Raw genomic sequence first — 21,014 nt, 5'->3', positions numbered from 1 at the left:
CAGTCTTGGTTTCATCAGACCAGAGAATCTTGTTTCCCATGGTCTGAGAGTAATTTAGGTGCCTTTTGGCAAACTCCAAGTGGGCTGTCATGTGCCTTTTACTGAGGAGGTGTTTTCATCTGCCTTGTCTATCATAAAGGCCTGATTGGTGGAGTGCTGCAGAGATGGTTGTCCTTTTGGAAGGTTCTTCAATCTCCACAGACGAACTCTAGAGTTTTGTCAGAGTGACAATTGGGTTCTTCGTCACCTCCCTGACCAGGTGTGTGCCTTTAAAAATGATTTCCAATCAATTGAATTTACCACAGGTGGACAATTAAGTTGTGGAAACATCTCAAGGATAATCAATGGAAACAGGATGCACCTGAGCTCAATTTCGAATCCCATGAATATATGCTTGTGTAAATAAGGTATTTAATTTTTTTTTAAATACATTTGCAAACATTACTAAGAAACTGTTTTTGCTTTGTCATTGTGAGGTATTGTGTATAGATTGCTGAGGATTTCTTTGTTATTTAATCCATTTTAGAGTAAGGCTGTAACGTAACAAAATGTGGAAAAAGTCAAGGGGTCTGAATACTTTCCGAAAACACTGTGTGTGCATATATTAGCATTTTCGTTATTTTCCTCAGCATTTGTATAAAGGTACACATCACTCTATTACAGCAGTTTGACTGTTTTGGAATATAATTTTCAATATATTTTCTTAAAGATCCTCTGTGTTGTGTGCTTATTGTTTAACCATTGATACATTCTAGGGGCCATTTTGAGACTGCTGGAATATCTACCAATAGCATATCTTGTGACACTGGTCGCTCAAAGCATTTATAAAGTATATATAGCCCACACTTTAGATGAGGCCACACAAAAAGACTTAACTAACGATTAGGAAATGATTTATTAAACATCTTATACATCATTATTAAATAATTTAGAAGTTGTTTATAAATGGTTACTAGGTTACTAACATTTACAAATGTGGGAGTAGTGATTAATACATTATTAAACTATTTACTAATCCATTATGAATGCTTTATTTACGTGGAGTTATTATAAAGTGCTACCATAGTTCTGTATATATTATAGTTTAGGATTCCAATATGATGCAACATGTTTCATGGCAAAGTTGACAAGGTTTCTGGAATAAAATACATCGATTTATAAATGGATTTCTGCTTATAATTACCTCTCATGGATGATAGTTTCTCATCTTCTTTGCAGAGCAACTGTGGCCAGAGCATCAAGATCCGTCGGGTTCTCCTGAACTGCCCAGAGATCGTCACCATTGGCTTCGTGTGGGACGCAGAGCAGTCTGACCTTACAGAGGATGTGGTTAGGTCACTGGGTCCACATCTCAACCTCTCGGGGGTAAGAGTTAAAGATGCACAGCACAATGGAAGTAAAGTCGCTACTTGTTTACATCAAATTTGGCTTGACGGTTGACTGAATGGTTCATATACAAGATTATTGAATATTAATAAATTAATTAAAAAAATAACAATGATAATAATACAGAATAAGATAAAATAATTATTCATAATAAAAACAAAATACACGACCGTTCAAAAGTTTGGGGTCACTTAGAAATGTCCTTGTTTTTGAAAGAATATTGTGAGCCGTCTGTTTCTCAAACTAGATACTCTAATGTACTTGTCCTCTTGCTCAGTTGTGCACCGGGGCCTCCCACTCCTCTTTCTATTCTGGTTAGAGCCAGTTTGCGCTGTTCTGTGAAGGGAGTACTACACAGCGTTGTACGAAATCTTCAGTTTCTTGGCAATTCCTCGCATCGAATAGCCTTAATTTCTCAGAACAAGAATAGACGGATGAGTTTCAGAAGAAAGGTCTTTGTTTCTGGCCATTTTGAGCCTGTAATCGAACCCACAAATACTCCAGATACTCAGCTAGTCTAAAGAAGTCCAGTTTCATTGCTTATTTAATCAGGACAACCATTTCAGCTGTTCTAACATAATTGCAAAAAGGTTTTCTAATGATCAATTAGCCTTTTAAAATTATAAACTTGGATTAGCTAACACAACGTGCCATTGGAACACAGGAGTGATGGATGCTGGTAATGGGCCTCTGTACTCCTATGTAGATATTCCATAAAAAAACTGCCCTTTCTAGCTACAATAGTCATTTACAACATTAACAATGTCTACACTGTATTTCTGATCAATTTGATGTTATTTTAGTGGACCAAAAAAAGGACTTTCTTTCAAAAACAAAACAAGTATTTGGTGTTTTGATATGTTATTAGGATCCGAGGAAATTTCTAAATGTGACCCCGCACTTTTGAACGTTAATATATACATTTAGCAGACTTTTATCCAACGCAACTTAGTCATTTTTGTATGGGTGGCCCCAGTGCCATTCGAACCCACAATCCTGGGCATTGCAAGCACCATGATCTACCAACTGACCCACACTGCACCCCAATCCCATTCAACAACACAGTCCTTAATTTTAGAATATTTTTAAATCCTACATGGGTGTCCAATTATGTAATTTCTGCACAATATTTTATTCCATTTCGTGGACCCTTTTGGTTTCAAAAGCACCCCCAGAGGCAAATCTTCAGTATACAGTATTATCCTTCAAAGTTCAATCTGTACAATTTCCAGTGGTCTCATTGTATCTGCTAAAATAAAGTAACTACGCCTCCATTTTGAAGAATACAACTTAAAAATGAAGATGTTTTCATGAAAGAAAATAATAAACAATAAATAAAATATTTGCAAATATGTGAGATATTACTCAATTGCTTGTATTCAAAATATAATAACAACAGATAAACAAATCAGGAAAAGCTGACATCATTACAATGGTGTTACTACAGTTATTACTGTGTAACTACATGTATAGGGGAACTTTAGGTGTAGTGCTATAACAGGTATAACAGATGTAGGTTATATGTTACAATGTGTGCCTACACTATAATTACACTGACTGCACCTGCCTACAGTATGTAGGTAGAATGTATTCATGCCACAATCAGGTATAACAATTGATAGTAGTATGTAGCAATATGTCATTGTAATTACACTGTATCTGCCTTTGTAGCCTACCATTTAAATGCAAAGTTATTAGGGGCACATATTGTGAAGTATGATCCAAGAACAAAAGTATGAACACACTCCAAATAGGAAATAGCTCACACACAAAGAGACATGATTGTCCACTGTTTATGTTCACATTCCAGTCTGACTAAATCCTATCCAGGTGCTGTGAGATCTGGCAGGAGTCATGTTAAGGAACCAGACTGGATAGCTGTATTAGGGTTGCTTGAGTGTTAACTAAGTGTCAAAGTTGGTTGTAGATTCCTATCCTAAATTGATAATGTGTATCCATTGTTCGTGTATGCCATCTTTCATGTATGTCTTATTTCAGCTGTTCAACCGGGTCACTGATGAGAACGCCAAAAGGAGTGAGTTACGTCTCGTGGGAATGATTTGTTTCTCCAGCAAACATTACTCTGCGTTCGCTTATCACACCAAGTCCTCAAAATGGGTCTTCTTTGATGACGCCACCGTGAAAGAGGTGAGTGTTTAAATGAATGTGCTGGGGTCTGTTTCAAATGAATTGAGAAAAATGCTTCTAATATCTCATAGATGATCTATTTGTGCAGATGTTGCAGAAGTCATGTCAAAACATTGAAAACAACCTCAAAAGTGCTCTATAAGTCCCAGGCCATCAATTCAGCCGATCCAGCTACATCAAATGAATCAGAACGTTAATGACCAAATCATTTCCAGATCTTATTAGGTGCTTATCTTTTCCATTCATTTGGTGTTGGCATACAGATACATTGACACAATCCAATGTGGATTCATCTTGATGTTAAGACTACATTTGAGGTCTAAAAACATCTGGCAAATGTTGATTTTGGAGTGTAATGTCCCTTTAACATAGCCAACGGCAAACATAATCTGTGTTTAATGAATGAAAGAAAGTAGGTTATTGATGCTAAATATATTTTTTTGACAAGAGCCATAAAAAGCAATGCTTTCCTTTTAACAGCTGGGCTATCCTTTGAGCTATCCTTGGGATCCTTAGTCGCGCAGCAGTCTAAGGCACTGTATTGCAATGCTAGAGGTGTCACTACAGACCCAGGTTCCATCCCGGGCTGTATCGCAGTCCCATAGGGTGGTGCACAATTGGCCCAGCATTGTCTGGGTTAGGGAGGGTAGGCTGTCATTGTAAATAAGAATTTGTTCTTAACTGACGTGCCTAGTTAAACATTTTTTAATTTTTAAAATTTTAAAAAGCTTAGCAATCAACTAAAGGCTCTCACAAGAGCTCTGCCAAAGTGTAATGATGAAACGTGAAGGCAAAATGGACAGGTTCACATCCATCGTTAAGCTGATAGTTATACAAGGTCTATGCCTCACCAACAAAAACACGACACTAGACCTTGTTTCATTTGGAATCACCACACACGTACAGTACCAGTCAAAAGATTGGACACCTACTCATTCAAGGGTTTTTCTTTATTTTTACTATTTTCTATATTGTAGACACAGTGTTAAACACATCAAAATATATTTTATATTCTTCAAACATATGTGTTATTTCATAGTTTTGATGTGTTCACTGTTATTCTACGATGTATAAAATAGTAGAAATAAAGAAAATCCTTTGAGTAGGTGTGTCCAAACTTTTGACTGGTTGGTACTGTAGAAATACACCGAAAATTCTCTGTACTTCACATTATATGAAGAAAATAAAAACGTCATGTATGTCAACATAGTAGTTGCTGTTCTTTAGCGTTTAGTCTCAAACATGTAAGTTACACATTTAAACATTATTTTCACTTTTACATTCTTTTTATGTTCTTCTTAGATCGGATCCAAGTGGAAAGACGTGGCCTCTAAATGCATCCGGGGACATTTCCAACCACTGCTCCTGTTCTACACTAACCTGGAGGGGACCCCAGTCTCCAGCGAGGACGCACCCAGACAAACAACCATGTGTCCCCGCTTTAAAGCCAACATCAACGGGGAAGTGCCAGGTAAGACGAAACATTAACGGTGGGTTTACATGTGTGTCACAATGAGTCGTCACAAAAACAGTTGGTTTTTACCTGCCACACTGGACTCGTTACTTTTGCCATCGTGAGCAGAGCGTGAGCCACTTTATGAAGAGTTTTTGGCCGTGTGCTGCACTTCAAATTCTTGAAAATAGAACCAGAGCATAATTTTATGCAACGTTTTGTAGGTTCTTGGTTATATTGAAATGAATGAGAGCGTCTCACGCTCAGCAAAAATGATGTGTCCAGTGTAGCAGACCTTTAATGGGAGGTGTGGGGCAGGTTAGGTTATGGTCGTTAAACGTTTACTTAACTTTTTCGGTCACTACCACCTGGTGCAAAAATGTTGGTAACACTTTACTTAAGGCATTTAAGTGGAATGCATTTGACCTAAATGCCTTAAGTAGACTTTGTTTCACAGTCGTCCTCACTGTCTTTCCACAATTTTCTTGCCCATACACAAGATTCTATCTTAATCACATATCCACCACCCACAAACCAGCAACAATACATTTCTCCTCAAATAACGTAGCTGTGGAAAGAGAATATGTACTATCCTGCTTCCACTACATGCGTAATACAGAGTCCTACAGTACACAACTAACTCTGCCGTCGCTTTGAGAAAAAAACATCCTTTCAATGTGATGGCGCCTGGCATTGTTTTTAAAACCGCTCCCCAGACGGAGCGTTGGGGATTGGGATTGTCCTCCCTTGTCGTGTGCAGAGTTGAACTTGATATGAGGATGTCTGTGGCGTGCAGATTACTGCCCACGCCTGCCTCCCTGCCTAATCCCTGCTTTCCCTGCAATCCCTGCTCCCCAGGTCAAATGCGCTTGGTAGCTTTCACTCCCTCCAGTGATCTCCCATGCTGCGTTTGTTCCCATTCTAATATGCACTTGCTTTCGGAAATGGTGTCCTGCTCTTTGAAATGGACCGTTTAGCCTGGGCGTCGTATCCGGTCACCTCTTTTGGAATGGGATTTGATTTGCATTATTATGTGGATAAGAGTAAGTCATTAAAGTGTTGTGTGTTTCGTTATTGTTTGAGGTAGATTATTGGTTTATATAAGGACGTATATTTGTTATACTGCTTTTGGGCAGTATTGGATTATCGATGCTGTTGATAGTTTTTTTTAGGCATTGTTAACCTGCCTTAGCAGTGCTCTTGTCTGAGAATAACCTTTTCCCGAATTGGAGATTGTGTAACTTGTGGGCTTGCCACAGACTACTCAGAGCATAAATACTTATTTTATGTTGAAATCCAATCAAATATAAATACACTGTTACCATACAATATTTGGCTAATTATATAAAGTAAACAAAGAGTGCATTTTGTCTTTGATATCGCTACACCTGTAAAGCGAAAACAAATTGGGGGGGACAATCAAACAGTGGACTACTAATCAACGTGCCGACAGATAAAAGTACTTTATTTTGGCCTTGCATGCCTTTCCATGATCTAATTGAAGCCTGGTTAACTGGCAAATACTCCTCACTGGTTGTTCTATATACTGTATAGTCACACATGACTACTGATGAAGAGTAGCTGGTATGCTATAACACTAGTTAGGCGTCCAAATTCTCTACCTGTCTTCCAAAGTGTGCACTGCCAAATTGGATGCTCTTCCCTAATGCATTTAAAAGCATGATCGAAAAAGCATATGAAATAATTGACCTAATTGCGCATGTGGGTTGATTCCAAAAGCAAGAAAATCCTTTGAGGGCCTAATTCCAATCGGAATCAGATATCAGTCTGGACAGCATTTTATGGGCCTGATATAGCTCCCATGGGTTTGAGACCCCTGGGTTAAAGGGAGTTTCCACCGTATTCTTTGCACCAGTCTTTTCCTTTTAAATCCGTGAAGGCAACTGAACATGTGTACACACACAAGGCAGCAGGGTAGAGAATAGGGACGCAACATGGGCTGGCTAGATGCTACCAAAAATGGAGTGAACTAATGCCAGACTGGGCCAGTTGCTGTTTTCGTGAGGCGGAATACCTTGGCAAGGATAGACACACAGGTTTGTGACAGGCAAACTACTGAGCTAGGTGATGTCATGTGTCGTAAAAAACACCAATGGAGCAGACAACATTTGTGGAAAATGTGCAACATTATTATAACGTTTTTTTAAATGCATTGTCCAATGTTGCATTTTAGCTTACAGCAGTGGTGGCCAACTCTCCTCCTGTGCAGTTGGCCACCACTGCAGGATTTGATTCTAGCCCTTCTTTAACATACTTTATTCTGCTAACCGTTGGGAAATTCAATCAGCTGGGTTAGTGTCAGGCTAGAGCAAAGGCCTTCTATACACATAGGTTGCTTTCCAGACCAACTGCATTGCAGATGTTGCATTGGTTGTGTGCCACGTCATTGACTGCGCAGTTAAGCATCAGATTTCTATATCATATGATGTGGATAGCTGACATGTTAAACACCCATCCAAGCGTTCTGAGATCTGGCAATGCATCTGAAATGTAGTCAGCCTGGAACATGGCCAATAGCTCTCACCTCATCTCACTGAATGCCTGTCTGATGTTCTGCTTCTGCAGCAGGGATGAAGAAGCTGGATGCCGTCCGGGAGAAAGCAGGCCCACTCCGCTCCAACCAGGGGCCCTATAAGCAGATGCTACCTCCACCCTCCACCTCAGGCTACAAAAGAGGTAAGATCTGGGTCAAGGCCAGTAGGCACAGAACAGTAAAGGCTTTGAAGCGTATTGAACCTAAAATCGTTGTACTTTGGGGTGCCCTGAAGAACATGACCCAGGCCCCTTTGGCCTTAGATGAAATACAGGAGGGTGAACAAGTATTTGATACACTGCCGATTTTGCAGGTTTTCCTACTTACAAAGCATGTAGAGGTCTGTAATTTTTATCATAGGTACACTTAAACTGTGAGAGACGGAATCGAAAACAAAAATCCAGAAAATCACATTGTATGATTTTTAAGTAATTAATTTACATTTTATTGCATGACATAAGTATTTGATCACCTACCAACCAGTAAGAATTCCGGCTCTCACAGACCTGTTAGTTTTTCTTTAAGAAGCCCTCCTGTTCTCCACTCATTACCTGTATTAACTGCACCTGTTTGAACTCGTTACCTGTATAAAAGACACCTGTCCACACACTCAATCAAACAGACTCCAACCTCTCCACAATGGCCAAGACCAGAGAGCTGTGTAAGGACATCAGGGATAGAATTGTAGACCTGCACAAGGCTGGGATGGGCTACAGGACAATAGGCAAGCAGCTTGGTGAGAAGGCAACAACTGTTGGCGCAATTATTAGAAAATGGAAGAAGTTCAAGATGACGGTCAATCACCCTCGGTCTGGGGCTCCATGCAAGATCTCACCTCGTGGGGCATCAATGATCATGAGGAAGGTGAGGGATCAGCCTAGAACTACACGGCAGGACCTGGTCAATGACCTGAAGAGAGCTGGGACCACAGTCTCAAAGAAAACCATGAGTAACACACTGCGCCATCATGGATTAAAATCCTGCAGCGCACGCAAGGTCCCCCTGCTCAAGCCAGCGCATGTCCAGGCCCGTCTGAAGTTTGCCAATGACCATCTGGATGATCCAGAGGAGGAATGGGAGAAGGTCATGTGGTCTGATGAGACAAAAATAGAGCTTTTTGGTCTAAACTCCACTCGCTGTGTTTGAAGGAAGAAGAAGGATGAGTACAACCCCAAGAACACCATCCCAACCGTGAAGCATGGAGGTGGAAACATCATTCTTTGGGGATGCTTTTCTGCAAAGGGGACAGGACGACTGCACTGTATTGAGGGGAGGATGGATGGGGCCATGTATCGTGAGATCTTGGCCAACAACCTCCTTCCCTCAGTAAGAGCATTGAAGATGGGTCGTGGCTGGGTCTTCCAGCATGACAACGACCCGAAACACACAGCCAGGACAACTAAGGAGTGGCTCCATAAGAAGCATCTCAAGGTCCTGGAGTGGCCTAGCCAGTCTCCAGACCTGAACCTAATGGGAAATCTTTGGAGGGAGCTGAAAGTCCTTATTGCCCAGCGACAGCCCCGAAACCTGAAGGATCTGGAGAAGGTCTGTATGGAGGAGTGGGCCAAAATCACTGCTGCAGTGTGTGCAAACCTGGTCAAGAACTACAGGAAACATATGATCTCTGTAATTGCTAACAAAGGTTTCTGTACCAAATATTAAGTTCTGCTTTTCTGATGTATCAAATACTTATGTCATGCAATAAAATGCTAATTAATTACTTAAAAATCATACAATGTGATTTTCTAGATTTTTGTTTTAGATTCCGTCTCTCACACTTGAAGTGTACCTATGATAAAAATTACAGACCTCTACAGGCATTGTAAGTAGGAAAACCTGCAAAATCGGCAGTGTGTCAAATACTTGTTCTCCCCACTGTATGTCAGGGCCCCAAAGCAAATTGGCAGAGGAAGACAACTAAGATTAAAAAGAATAAAAATAGCATAAAACTAACAGCAGTGTTTTTAAACCTTTTTGTGGTATACTTAATGATTTTAAATGTTTTGTATCCACATTGTGTGGTTGAATAGTGTTTTCAAATTGTACAATAAATCAAATCAAATCCAAAGAGCATGTGTTGTAACTCATGTGTTATCCCAATCCCAATATCCCTAGTGAAAGGCCCACCTGCTAGTCCCAACACATTCCGGGATCCTTCCAAGGAGACTTCCCAGAGGGTGGTAGAAGGGATAAAGAAAGAGGCCGAAAGAGGGCATCGAAAACTAGATCCACACAAAGGTAACGTGCAGTACAGTGATTGTTATACTCACAAGGTAACGTTGTACTGTACTTTGAGGGGTACCTTGAAAAAACAATGACGAGCGCTGATGACATGCATAAGAACCAGTATATTGTGTCCATAGTCTCTTTGTCGAAACAGTTTTAGCTTACAGTGGCAGTTAGAAATGACAACTCACTGAATCAGAGGCAGTTACTTGTCACTGACTACCAAAAACGTAATGTTGCGTGTGATGAGTGAACTATACAACCAAACAGTGCTACAACCAAAGTCAATGTATACTTGACTGTGTTAACCTGAATTAAGATGCAACGGTTTTCTCCTCATGTGTGGTTGTATGATTTTTCACACTGTTTATAGCCACAAATTGTATTTACTATAATGTGATATGATGATGCGCTGCACCTCCAATAGATTGCCTGATGGGTCACTTGGATAATGTTTTGGTGCATTTGATTTTAGATGTGGCCCTGAAGAAAAGGGCAAACTAAGGGCAGCAATGGCCAATCTCCAAGAAAAGAGCATAACATCTGTCCACCACAGATAAAGTTGGCTCAGGGCAAACAGAACCATGCAAGATGGAAATAATTGGTTCCAGAGTGCTTCACCACTTTCATTTTTTTTGTTTAGTTCTAATCCTAGCTTTTATTCTTACATTTTCAGTTCAGAGGTATGTTTTCTGATAAAGCTAAACAATGTGCGTTGCATTTTGCCAGTGTTTCCCAGAAGACCATGTGACATGTGTCCCAAAAGTGCCCTCTCCAATCAGATTTCTCGACCCAAAATTCCACCTGAAACAGAATATTCAGAGAAAGATGATGTAATATTGTCTTTTGGCATATCTGGATGATGTTGGAAGGCGTTGTATCCTAATGTCAAATATCTTCGGCTTTTACGATATAAACCTTGGACCAAGTGCAGGAGATTCTCTTCTCTCAATCGAGCCATTCATTTTTTATGCAAAATGTATCCAATCCTGAGAGATATATATAAAAACCACCTATATCAAGCTTATATGTAGATTGTAGGCCTAAATACATTTTACAATGCTACATATGTACAATATGTACGCTTGACACACTAAAACAGAAATGCTGTTTCTTACATATGTAGGATCTTAATTTGATCACCCTGTTGCAGTAGAACTTTCCTGCAATCTAGGAAAATAAAAATGTGAAGTGTATTTGAGGTTTAGAATTTCTAAAGTTTGAAATTTCCACTTTGAAATTTCAGACTTGATCTGCCTTAATGTATCAACCCCCACAAAAATTTCCATTAATTATAATTATTCACATTTCCTGTTGCTGCAGGATTATTGTCCTGCTGTAGCAAACTGGCACAAATGAAGATCCTATATCTGTATGTCACTTCCTGTTTAGATATGGCCTATGCCAGATCCCCTTCTGAGGGCGGGCTGAGGCAGCACGCCGACCAGAGGTTGCGAGGCGGGAGTGGCGCCCGGGCTGACAAGTTGTCATCCTCCCACCAGAACAGAGCTTCCCAGGACCCACGCACTCAATCCTGTGCCCCTGGTGGACACAGTTGGAGACAGGAAACCTCCCCTGGTCGCCAAGAACAGGACGGCAGCCAGGATGCGTGGGAGAAGGATGGCGGGTCGGGAGCGGGCCGCAACAAAGCCAAGCCCTCCTGGAGGCCCATCCGGGAAGTTCTGAACGTTGACAGCGTCTTGAATGACCTTGAACGACGGCAACAACAGCAGCAGCACGGCGGCGGTGGTGGTAGCCCCCGGCTCTCTAAACCCTCCTGTCAGGAGAGGCCTCATGGCAGCGAACGGGACAACCGGGACTGGGAAAAAGAGCGGGAAAGGGATAAAGAGCGGGAACGGGAGCGTCTCAGGATAAGGGAAGAGCGCAAGCAGCAGAAGTGCTTGATGACGATTTACGAGGACGAGCAGCGGCAGGAGACAGAGAGCCACAGCTCCCTCGAATCGGAGGGCAGGGCAAGTGGGCACGGAGACCAGGGCGGTGGAGGGGGTGGGAGCAGAGGTGGGGGGAGGGCCAAGGGCGGGCCCAAAGCCCTGTTGCGCAGCGACACCTGGACAATCCAGAGGACTGAGTCGGGATACGAGAGCAGCGACCGGCTGAGCAGCGGCTCCACCAACCCTGACTCGCCCGGGGTAGACAGCTTTGTCGGGAAGGAGCAGCGGTTGACACCAGAGGTGCAGTCTCAGAGGTATGTGTGACAGACTAGGTTTGAACCCAGATCTAGAGACCTTGCTTTAGCCTACTGAGCTAAAGCCTAGGAGCATAGGTTAGTGCCAGGTGTACAGTCACAAAGGTGGGCATTGTTTACATTCAATTCTCGTTTAATCGAGTTCGTAGTTTGACACCGAATAAACTTTCCTTGTATTTGTTTACATAGATTTTTTGTCTTTTTCAGGGGACCCATGCAATGCAAATACAATGCATTTGACACTTTAAATATCACACAACGATAGTTGCACCACAATGTCCATCATAAGCTTCATCTCTTGGGGCATCACAACGATCTTACTCTCAAGAGTTGAAATCTTCTTATTTTTTTCAGCAGGGGTCAACTTCACCCAAACAGATGTGATTCAAAACCTGACGCGGTACACTCCTCTTTGCATCAAGGTAAGTGGATGTTCTGAGCTTTTAAGAGTGTGTTTTTAATATAGAAGTTGTTGTACAGATGTATGATCTTATTTTTATCACTCCTTTGTTTCTGAGAATTTTTCTGCAAAGCAGGAAAGGCAGATGGCTTCATGATTTACATGAATTCACTGAAAACATGCAAACATGGTTATATTAACCGTATTGCACTTTTCATGTTGCCCAATTTTGGCCAGCTAATAGCCTAACCACTAATATAGCCTAACCACCGATCAAGCTACATGTTGCAGGATTATTTTTTAGATCCTACAGCTGTAGTACTATATGTACTGAAGGTTCATCAATTGTAGTTTAAACTGAAAGACAGTCATGTTCTCTTTAAGGGACAGTTCGAAAATGTACTGGGGTGGGAGGGCTGCTCCAAAACAGGGGAGTACGTTTTTTCCCTGATTTACAGTCACCATTTTGCAGGTTTTCATGATTTATTTCAGCTTTTATTTCTTTCATCACATTCCCAGTGGGTCAGAAGATTACATACATTCAATTAGTATTTGGTAGCATTGTCTTTAAATTGTTTAACTTGGATCAAACGTTTCAGGTAGCCTTCCACAAGCTTCCCACAATAAGTTGGGTGAATTTTGGCCCATTCCTCCTGACAGAGCTGATGTAACTGAGTCATGTTTGTAGGCCTCCTTGCTCGCACACGCTTTTTCAGTTCTGCCCACACATTTTCTATAGGATTGAGGTTAGGGATTTGTGATGGCCACTCCAATACCTTGACTTTGTTGTCCTTAAGCCATTTTGCCACAACTTTGGAAGTATGCTTGGGGTAATTGTCCATTTGGAAGACCCATTTGCGACCAAGCTTTAACTTCCTGACTGATGTCGTGAGATGTTGCTTCAATATATCCACACATGTACCTGTTTCCACCACATTCAAATAATGTTACTAAAAATATTTATATTCATGAAATCACAAGTGCAATATAGCAAACCACAGCTTAGCCTTTTGTTAATCCACCTGTCGTGTCAGATTTTTAAAATATGCTTTACAGCGAAAGCAATCCAAGCGTTTGTGTAAGTTTATCGATCGCTCGACAAAACATTATGAACACCTAGCATCAAGTAGCTTGGTCACGAAAATCAGAAAAGCAATCAAATTAATCATTTACCTTTGATAATCATCTGATGTTTTCACTCACGAGACTCCCAGTTACACAATAAATGTTCCTTTTGTTCCATAAAGATTATTTTTATATCCAAAATACCTTAGTTTGTTTGGTGCGTTATGTTCATAAATCCACAGGAAAGAGCGGTCACGACAACGCAGATGACAATTCCAAATAGTATCCGTAACATGTCAAACGTTTTTTATAATCAATCCTCAGGTTGTTTTTAAAATATATAATCGATAATATATCAACCGCAACTGTATTTTTCAGTAGGAGAGGGAGAGACAATGGCTGCCCAAAATCTGTTGCGCTTACAAAACGCTGTTGGCACCCAGCCATAAAATGACACGATGTTATCGTTCTCGCCTGAAACTATGTCTAACGACTGTTGACACCTTGAGGAAGCGATAGGAAAATGAATCTGGTTGATATCCCTTTAAATGGAGCAAAGGCAGGCTATGGAACATGGAGTTTTCAAAATAGAAGCCACTTTCTGGTTTGATTTTCCTCAGGGTTTCGCCTGCAATATCAGTTCTGTTATACTCACAGACAATATTTTGACAGTTTTGGAAACTTGAGTGTTTTCAATCCTAATCTGTCAATTATATGCATATTCTAGCATCTGGTCCTGAGAAATAGGCCGTTTACTTTGGGAACGTTATTTTTCCAAACATAAAAATAGTGCCCCCTAGCTTCAAGAGGTTAACAAGAAATTTGTTGAGTGGTTGAAAAATGAGTTTAAATGACTCCAACCAAAGTGTATGTAAACTTCCGACTTCAACTGTAAGTATTCAACCCCCTTAATCAATACATTTTAGAATCACCTTTGGCAATGATGACAACTCTGTCTTTCTGAGTAAGTCTTTAAGAGCTTTGCACACCTGAATTGTACAATATTTGCACATTATTATTTTTAAATATCTTCAAGCTCTGTCAAGTTGTTTGTTGATCATTGCTAGACAGCCATTTTCAGGTATTGTCATAGATTTTCAAGACAATTTAAGTCAAAACTGTAACTAGGCCACTCAGGAACATTCAGTGTCATCTTGGTAAGCAACTCCAGTGTATATTTGGCCTTTTGTTTTAAGTTATTGTCCTACAAACCTCCTTAGTCCTTTCCCATGACAAGCATACCCATAACATGATGCAGCCACCGCCATGCTTGAATATATGAAGAGTCAGTAATGTGTTCTGTTGGAGTTACCCCAAACATAACGCTTTGAATTCAGGACAGGAAGTTAATTTCTTTGCCACATTTTTTACAGTTTCACTTTAGTGCATTGTTTTAAACAGGATGCATGATTTTGAATATTTTTATTCTGTCATGTAGGTTATTATTGTGGAGTAACTACAATGTTGTTCCATCCTCAGTTTTCTCTGATCACAGCCATTAAGCTCTGTAACTGTTTTAAAGTTACCATTGGCCTCATGGTGAAATCCCTGAGAAGTTTCCTTCCTCTCCAGCAACTGAGTTAGGAAACCTTTACGGGATCGGTGTCTCTATACCGGGAAGGTTGATGCTAACGTGTGCTAATGTGACTAGAATGACGTTGTAAGTAAGAGCAAACTTTCCAGGAGATACTGTAGACATGTCTTATATGGGCCGAAAGCTTGAATGCTTGTTAATGTAACTGCACTGTCCAATTTACAATAGCTATTACAGTGAAAAAATACCATGCTATTGTCTGAGGAGAGTGCACAACAACAAAACACTTTTATCACTGCAACTGGTTTGATACATTCACCTCTGAAGGTAAACAGTGTACTTACATTCAGTAATCTTGCTCTGATTTGTCATCCTCAGGGTCCCAGAGATAAAATGTAGCATCGTTTTGTTTGATAAAATAATTTTTATATTCAAATGTAGGAACTGGGTTCTACAGTTTCAACCCCTGCTGTCTCTTGCTCCACACCCACCCTGCCCGGCCATCTAGATTTATAAGCTAATGATCCGTCATGTATGACATTCCTGGGAGTGTGTAAACTTAAATGTTGTATTACCATAACATTTTTGTATGTTCTCTATAGTTATGTACTTGAAAATGTATCAATTGACCAATTCGGCACATTTGGGCAGACTTGATACAATATACTGTGCAGTATTGCAACGCTTCACTGGATGAATCTGAAACTTTGCACACATGCACTGCTGCCATCTAGTGGCCAAAATCAAAATATCATCTAAACTGCAATATTATATTATGGCCTTTCTCTTGCATTTCAAAGATGATGAAAAAAATATGTTTTTTTGTTTGTATTATCTTTTACCAGATCGAATGTGTTATATTCTCCTACATTAATTTCACATTTCCACAAACTTCAAAGTGTTTCCTTTCAAATGGTATCAATAATATGGGGCGGCAGGGTAGCCTAGTGGTTAGAGCGTTGGACTAGTAACCGGAGGGTTGCGAGTTCAAAACCCCGAGCTGACAAGGTACAAATCTGTCGTTCTGCCCCTGAACAGGCAGTTAACCCACTGTTCCCAGGCCGTCATTGAAAATAAGAATTTGTTCTTAACTGACTTGCCTGGTTAAGTAAATTAAAAATTAAAAAATAAAAATATCTTTGCTTCAGGTCCTGAGCTACAGGCAGTTAGATTTGGGTATGTCATTTTAGGTGAAAATTGTAGTGACTGGGTATATTTATACACCATCCAAAGTGTAATTAGTAACTTCACCATCTTCAAAGGGATTTTCAATATATGCTTTGTTTTGTTTTACCCATCTACCAATAGGTGCCCTTCTTTGCAAGGCATTGGAAAACCTCCCTGGTCTTTGTGGTTGAATCTGTGTAAGAAATTCACTGCTCAACTGAAGGACCTTACATATATTTGGGGTGGGGTACAGAAATTAGGTAGTCATTCAAAAATCATGTTAAACACTATGACTTGTTAAGAAAATGTTTACTCCTGAACATATTTAGGCTTGCCATAATAAAGGGGTTGAATACTTATTGAGTCAAGACATTTCAGCTTTTAATTTTTACAAACATAATTCCACTTTGACATTTGGGGTATTGTGTGTAGGCCAGTGACACTCATTTTTAAATTCAGGCTGTAATTACTACAACATTTTGAAAAAGTCAAGGGGTGTGAATACTTTCTCTAGGAACTGTATCTATTTTTAAATGACATTCTTAGAATGTTCTTTGAACATTACTAATGTTTTTTTGTGTTTTTTTCATGGAAAGTTTTCTTATTGTGACTTAATATATATCACCATCAGGAAACCTGCAGAAAATAATATCCTGGAGTACTGAAATTCCCACAGAGGAATGTTGTTTCTTAATGTTCTGAGAACATGACTTTAAATAGGACCATGAGGAAACCTGTAGAAAACGTTCTGCTGAAGTACTGAAATTCTAACAGAATGACATTGTTTCTTAACGGTCTCGGAACAATTTGAGAACATTACTATAAATAGAACCATGGGGAAACCTGTAGGAAACGTTATGCTGAAGTACTGAAATTCCCACCTAAGAAACATGGTTCTCAGAATGTTACACCACATGACCAAAGGTATGTGGACACTTGCTCATCGAACATCTCATTCCAAAATCATGGGCATTAATTTGGAATTGGTCCCCCTTTTGCTGCTATAACAGCCTCCACTCTTCTGGTAAGGCTTTCCACTAGATGTTGAAAAATTGTTACGGGACTTGCTTCCATTCAGCCATAAGAGAATTAGTGAGGTCAAGCACTGATGTTGGTCGATTAGGCCTGGCTTCCAAATTCATCCCAAAAGTGTTTCATGGGGTTGAGGTCAGGGCTCTGTGCAGGCCAGTGAAGTTCTTCCACATGATCTCGACAAACCATTTCTGTATGGACCTCGCTTTGTGCACGGGGGCATTGTCATGGTAAAATGGGAAAAGGCCTTCCTCAAATTGTTGGCACGTCTAGAATGTCATTGTATGAGGTAGTGTTAAGATTTCCCTTCACTGGAACCAAGGGGCCTAGCCTGAACCAGACCGTTATTCCACCTCCACCAAACTTTACAATTGGCCCTATGCATTGGGTCAGATTCCAATAGTCCAATAGCGGCAAGCTTTACACCACTCCAGCCTACGCTTGGCATTGCGCATGGTGATCTTAGGCTTGTGTTCGGCTGCTCGGCCATGGAAACCCATTTCATGAAGCTCCTGGCAGCTTTTGTAGAGTTTTGAACTCGGTAGTGAGTGTTACAACCGAGGACATCTACATGCTTCAGCGCTCAGTGGTCTCGTTCTGTGAGCTTGTGTGGCCTACCACTTAGTGGCTGAGCCTTTGTTGCTCCTAGACGTTTCCACTTCACAATATTAGCACTTACAGTTGACTGGGGAAGCTCTTGCAGAACAGAAATGTCATGCAATGACTTGGTGGAAAGGTGGTAGCCTATGACAGTGCCACATTGAAAGTCACTGAGTTCTTCAGTAAGGCCATTCTACTTCCAATGTTTGTCAATGGAGATTGCATGGCTGTGTGCTCAGTTTTATTCAACTGTCAGTAACGGGTGTTGCTGAAATAGCCAAATCCATTCATTTGAAGGGGTGTCCAAATACTTTTCTATATATAGTGTATGTGCTACAGTAGCTGGGTATCCTGCACCATTCCCAGAATGTTTTGGGAAGGTTGTATGCAAAATAACCATAGGACAACCACGCACTCATCAAGCTCTAAGAAACATATGGTTCTCAGAACATTATGTGCTAGCTGGGTAGTCTACCAGTCAACTGTCTATACTGCCTTCTATCCATAGTGACAATCGTGGTAGGTGAATCTTTTGTCAAGATCTGCAATAGGTTAACTATCAATCACACCACACAAAAATATATTCAATTGAGTAAAATTCTACTCTGGGCTGTAAATTGTAATGGTGCAAAAGCCCTGTTATTTGAATGTTTCATTCCATTCATTCCATTAGGATCAGTTGTGGGTCTACTCAGGACAGATTATAGAAAGGCACAGTAGCGGGACAGTCTGGCTGTATATTTACTTCTGGTACTAATGCGCTGTCTGTTGCCGATCATCATTCTCCGAAGTCGTCCTATATAGTGTCCACATAGGCCTATGCTCCCAGCAGGCCCATTACTCAGGAAAGTTGTCACGCCTGCTCCCGCTCGACCCACCATTACGCACACCTGTCACCATCATTACGCGCATAAGCGCTTCATGGGAATCTGTCACGGTCGTCCTCCTCTTCATATGAAGAGGAGAGGCGAGAAGGATCGGAGGACCAAAATGCGGCGTCGTATGTGTTCATGATGAATATTTAATTAAAGAAAGTACTGAACACTGAATACAAAAACAATAAACAAATAACGACCGTGAAGCTATAAATGAGACCTGTGCTGACACAAGCAACTAACATAGACAATCACCCACAAACAAACAGTGCACCCAGGCTACCTAAGTATGATTCTCAATCAGAGACAACTAATGACACCTTCCTCTGATTGAGAACCATACTATAGAAAAACAAACATAGAACGCTTCAATATAGCCTAAATATTTGTAATTTCACTTTTTTAAATGTATTACCTTTTATGTGTGGCATAAACACAACTAGTCACTGTGTTTTAATTTGATTAGGCCACTTCACAAGTCTCCCGTTGGCTATCTTCTCACATTCATACACTCCACTTGAATATAATTCCATTATCCAAACTGCTTAACTGCTATTCGATTAATGTAAAGAGACAACTGTTACAAAACACACAAAAAATGCCATGACATTTGGAGATTGTCAAACTAAGCCTTCAATATTGATTAGGGAGGGATGTATTTTCTGTTTTTTCGAGACTGACATACTCTACTTGGTTGTGGTGTTGAAGACACAAACCATGATGATGAGTGCTTGAAGTTGGTAATCGCTATGCAGTTATTTCTTTCTTATTGGTTGTGTGGTGCATTGGCATAGAAACCTGTTGGTGGAAAATGAATTTCATATATTTTATATCATTATAAATATAGCATCAAAATTTAGAAAATATGATTCTCCCCTACAGTAGCTGATCATTGTCTGCAGCTGGCTCTTGTCGTAGTGTAAAGATACAGGCAGGGAGAGAGCTTGTCCGTGGTGGTCGGCGAACCCTCAACCTTCTAAAGACGATATCCACGTTTATAAACACAAGGTCACTACAGTTATTGTTATTTATGGTGGTAATAATGATGTTTTATTTAATTTTGAGGGGGATTGAACATTTTACAGTGCAAGGGGAGGGTCATGTGAAAATATTTTTTTCATATTTCAAACTGTCCCTAAAGAGTTGCATTCATAACAAATCTCTCAGAACACTTAAAAAAAATGTTTATTCTTGCAAAGATCGAGCATTATAACTGCAAAATCATAGTAATAGTTCTAAGTCAACACAATACATAATGTATCTTCTATCTATATTGTGATGGAAATGTTTTACTTCATTTCCATCACACTATCATAGTTCAACCCTTGATCAAATGTTCAAACTGTAGTATAAGATGACTTTGTATTTACATCCGAGCAAAGTCAAAATCCTCAGTGTTTTGAAAAGAGATATATCAGTATTATCTTCCCCTCCCCCATACCAATGTTTCAGGGAAACATAGGCTTTAAAAAAGAAGGAAAAGCAGATTAAGGGACTTTTCATTTTGATCCCCTGATGTAATGGTGCTAGATTATGGCCAACTGAATATGGGGGCAATAGGCCCTAAACGCAAAGGATTTTTGTCATGATTACACAGCCCTGGTGAGTCATGCAAGACCAACTCCTTCAAATCTCTTACGTTCTAATCTGCACTAGCTATTTAAAAAACATTACGATTTCCGAGAAGATAACGCTAAATAAACCTAGCGTGGAAATAGATTTTGAGCCAAACTAACAAATGGCCAACTGTTGCTACTGTAAATAGCAGTACTGTAAGTGTCACATCAAAATATATCAGACATGTATCGTGTACAGTAGGATATGTGTTGTGTAGTACTGTAGGTTTCTAACTATTTCCCACACGGAGAATGAGGCTAGGCAAAATATAAAAATGCAGTAACATCCTGACTATAATTTGTTGTTGTCATGTTGAGAGCTTGATCTTAGTATTGAGTATGGCATTTTAGTTACAGGAAAAAAATTAAAACACAGTCATTTTGGATTGTGCGCTGGTTGTCTGTATGTCTCTAGAATGTCCACCTGTTGATTTAACCTGTTCACCCACAAAGCCCCTCCACATTCATTAATCTGACAGTAATCCCCAAATGCTTGTTCAGATGCCGCAGCTGGACTTCACTGTTTCCATCTTAGTCATATGTTAGCTTGTGTGTAGAGCACTGTGTGCTCTAGTAGGATATGCTCCCCGTAAAATATATAAAAGCTAAGCTATTGAAAGCTTTTATTGTAACTGAATCAAGTGAGTGCTGGCCCCTTTTTCAATTTTCATGTGATCGAGTGTTGACTGCAAGCACTCTTTCATTGTTTTATGCAAGAGCATAGAGTTGAACATGTTTTATCCCTTTAATCT

General features: G+C 40.2%; 1 protein-coding gene across 1 annotated transcript in view; it reads left to right on the top strand.

The window, feature by feature from the left end:
* The window catches only part of usp53b (ubiquitin specific peptidase 53b), a 53,264-nt gene that overhangs the window by 23,160 nt on the left and 9,090 nt on the right, over positions 1–21,014 (top strand). The window contains 7 exon segments of the mRNA XM_029673421.2: positions 1,219–1,365; positions 3,385–3,534; positions 4,837–5,005; positions 7,574–7,684; positions 9,657–9,779; positions 11,160–11,973; positions 12,328–12,395. Of these exon segments, the coding sequence (XP_029529281.2) occupies positions 1,219–1,365; positions 3,385–3,534; positions 4,837–5,005; positions 7,574–7,684; positions 9,657–9,779; positions 11,160–11,973; positions 12,328–12,395 (1,582 nt within the window).

This window comes from Oncorhynchus nerka, linkage group LG11 (genome assembly GCF_034236695.1).
Source record: "Oncorhynchus nerka isolate Pitt River linkage group LG11, Oner_Uvic_2.0, whole genome shotgun sequence".
NCBI classification, from domain to species: Eukaryota; Metazoa; Chordata; class Actinopteri; order Salmoniformes; family Salmonidae; genus Oncorhynchus; species Oncorhynchus nerka.
The sequence above is the reverse complement of the archived record's forward strand: the minus strand, read 5'-3'. Positions and strand labels throughout refer to the sequence as shown.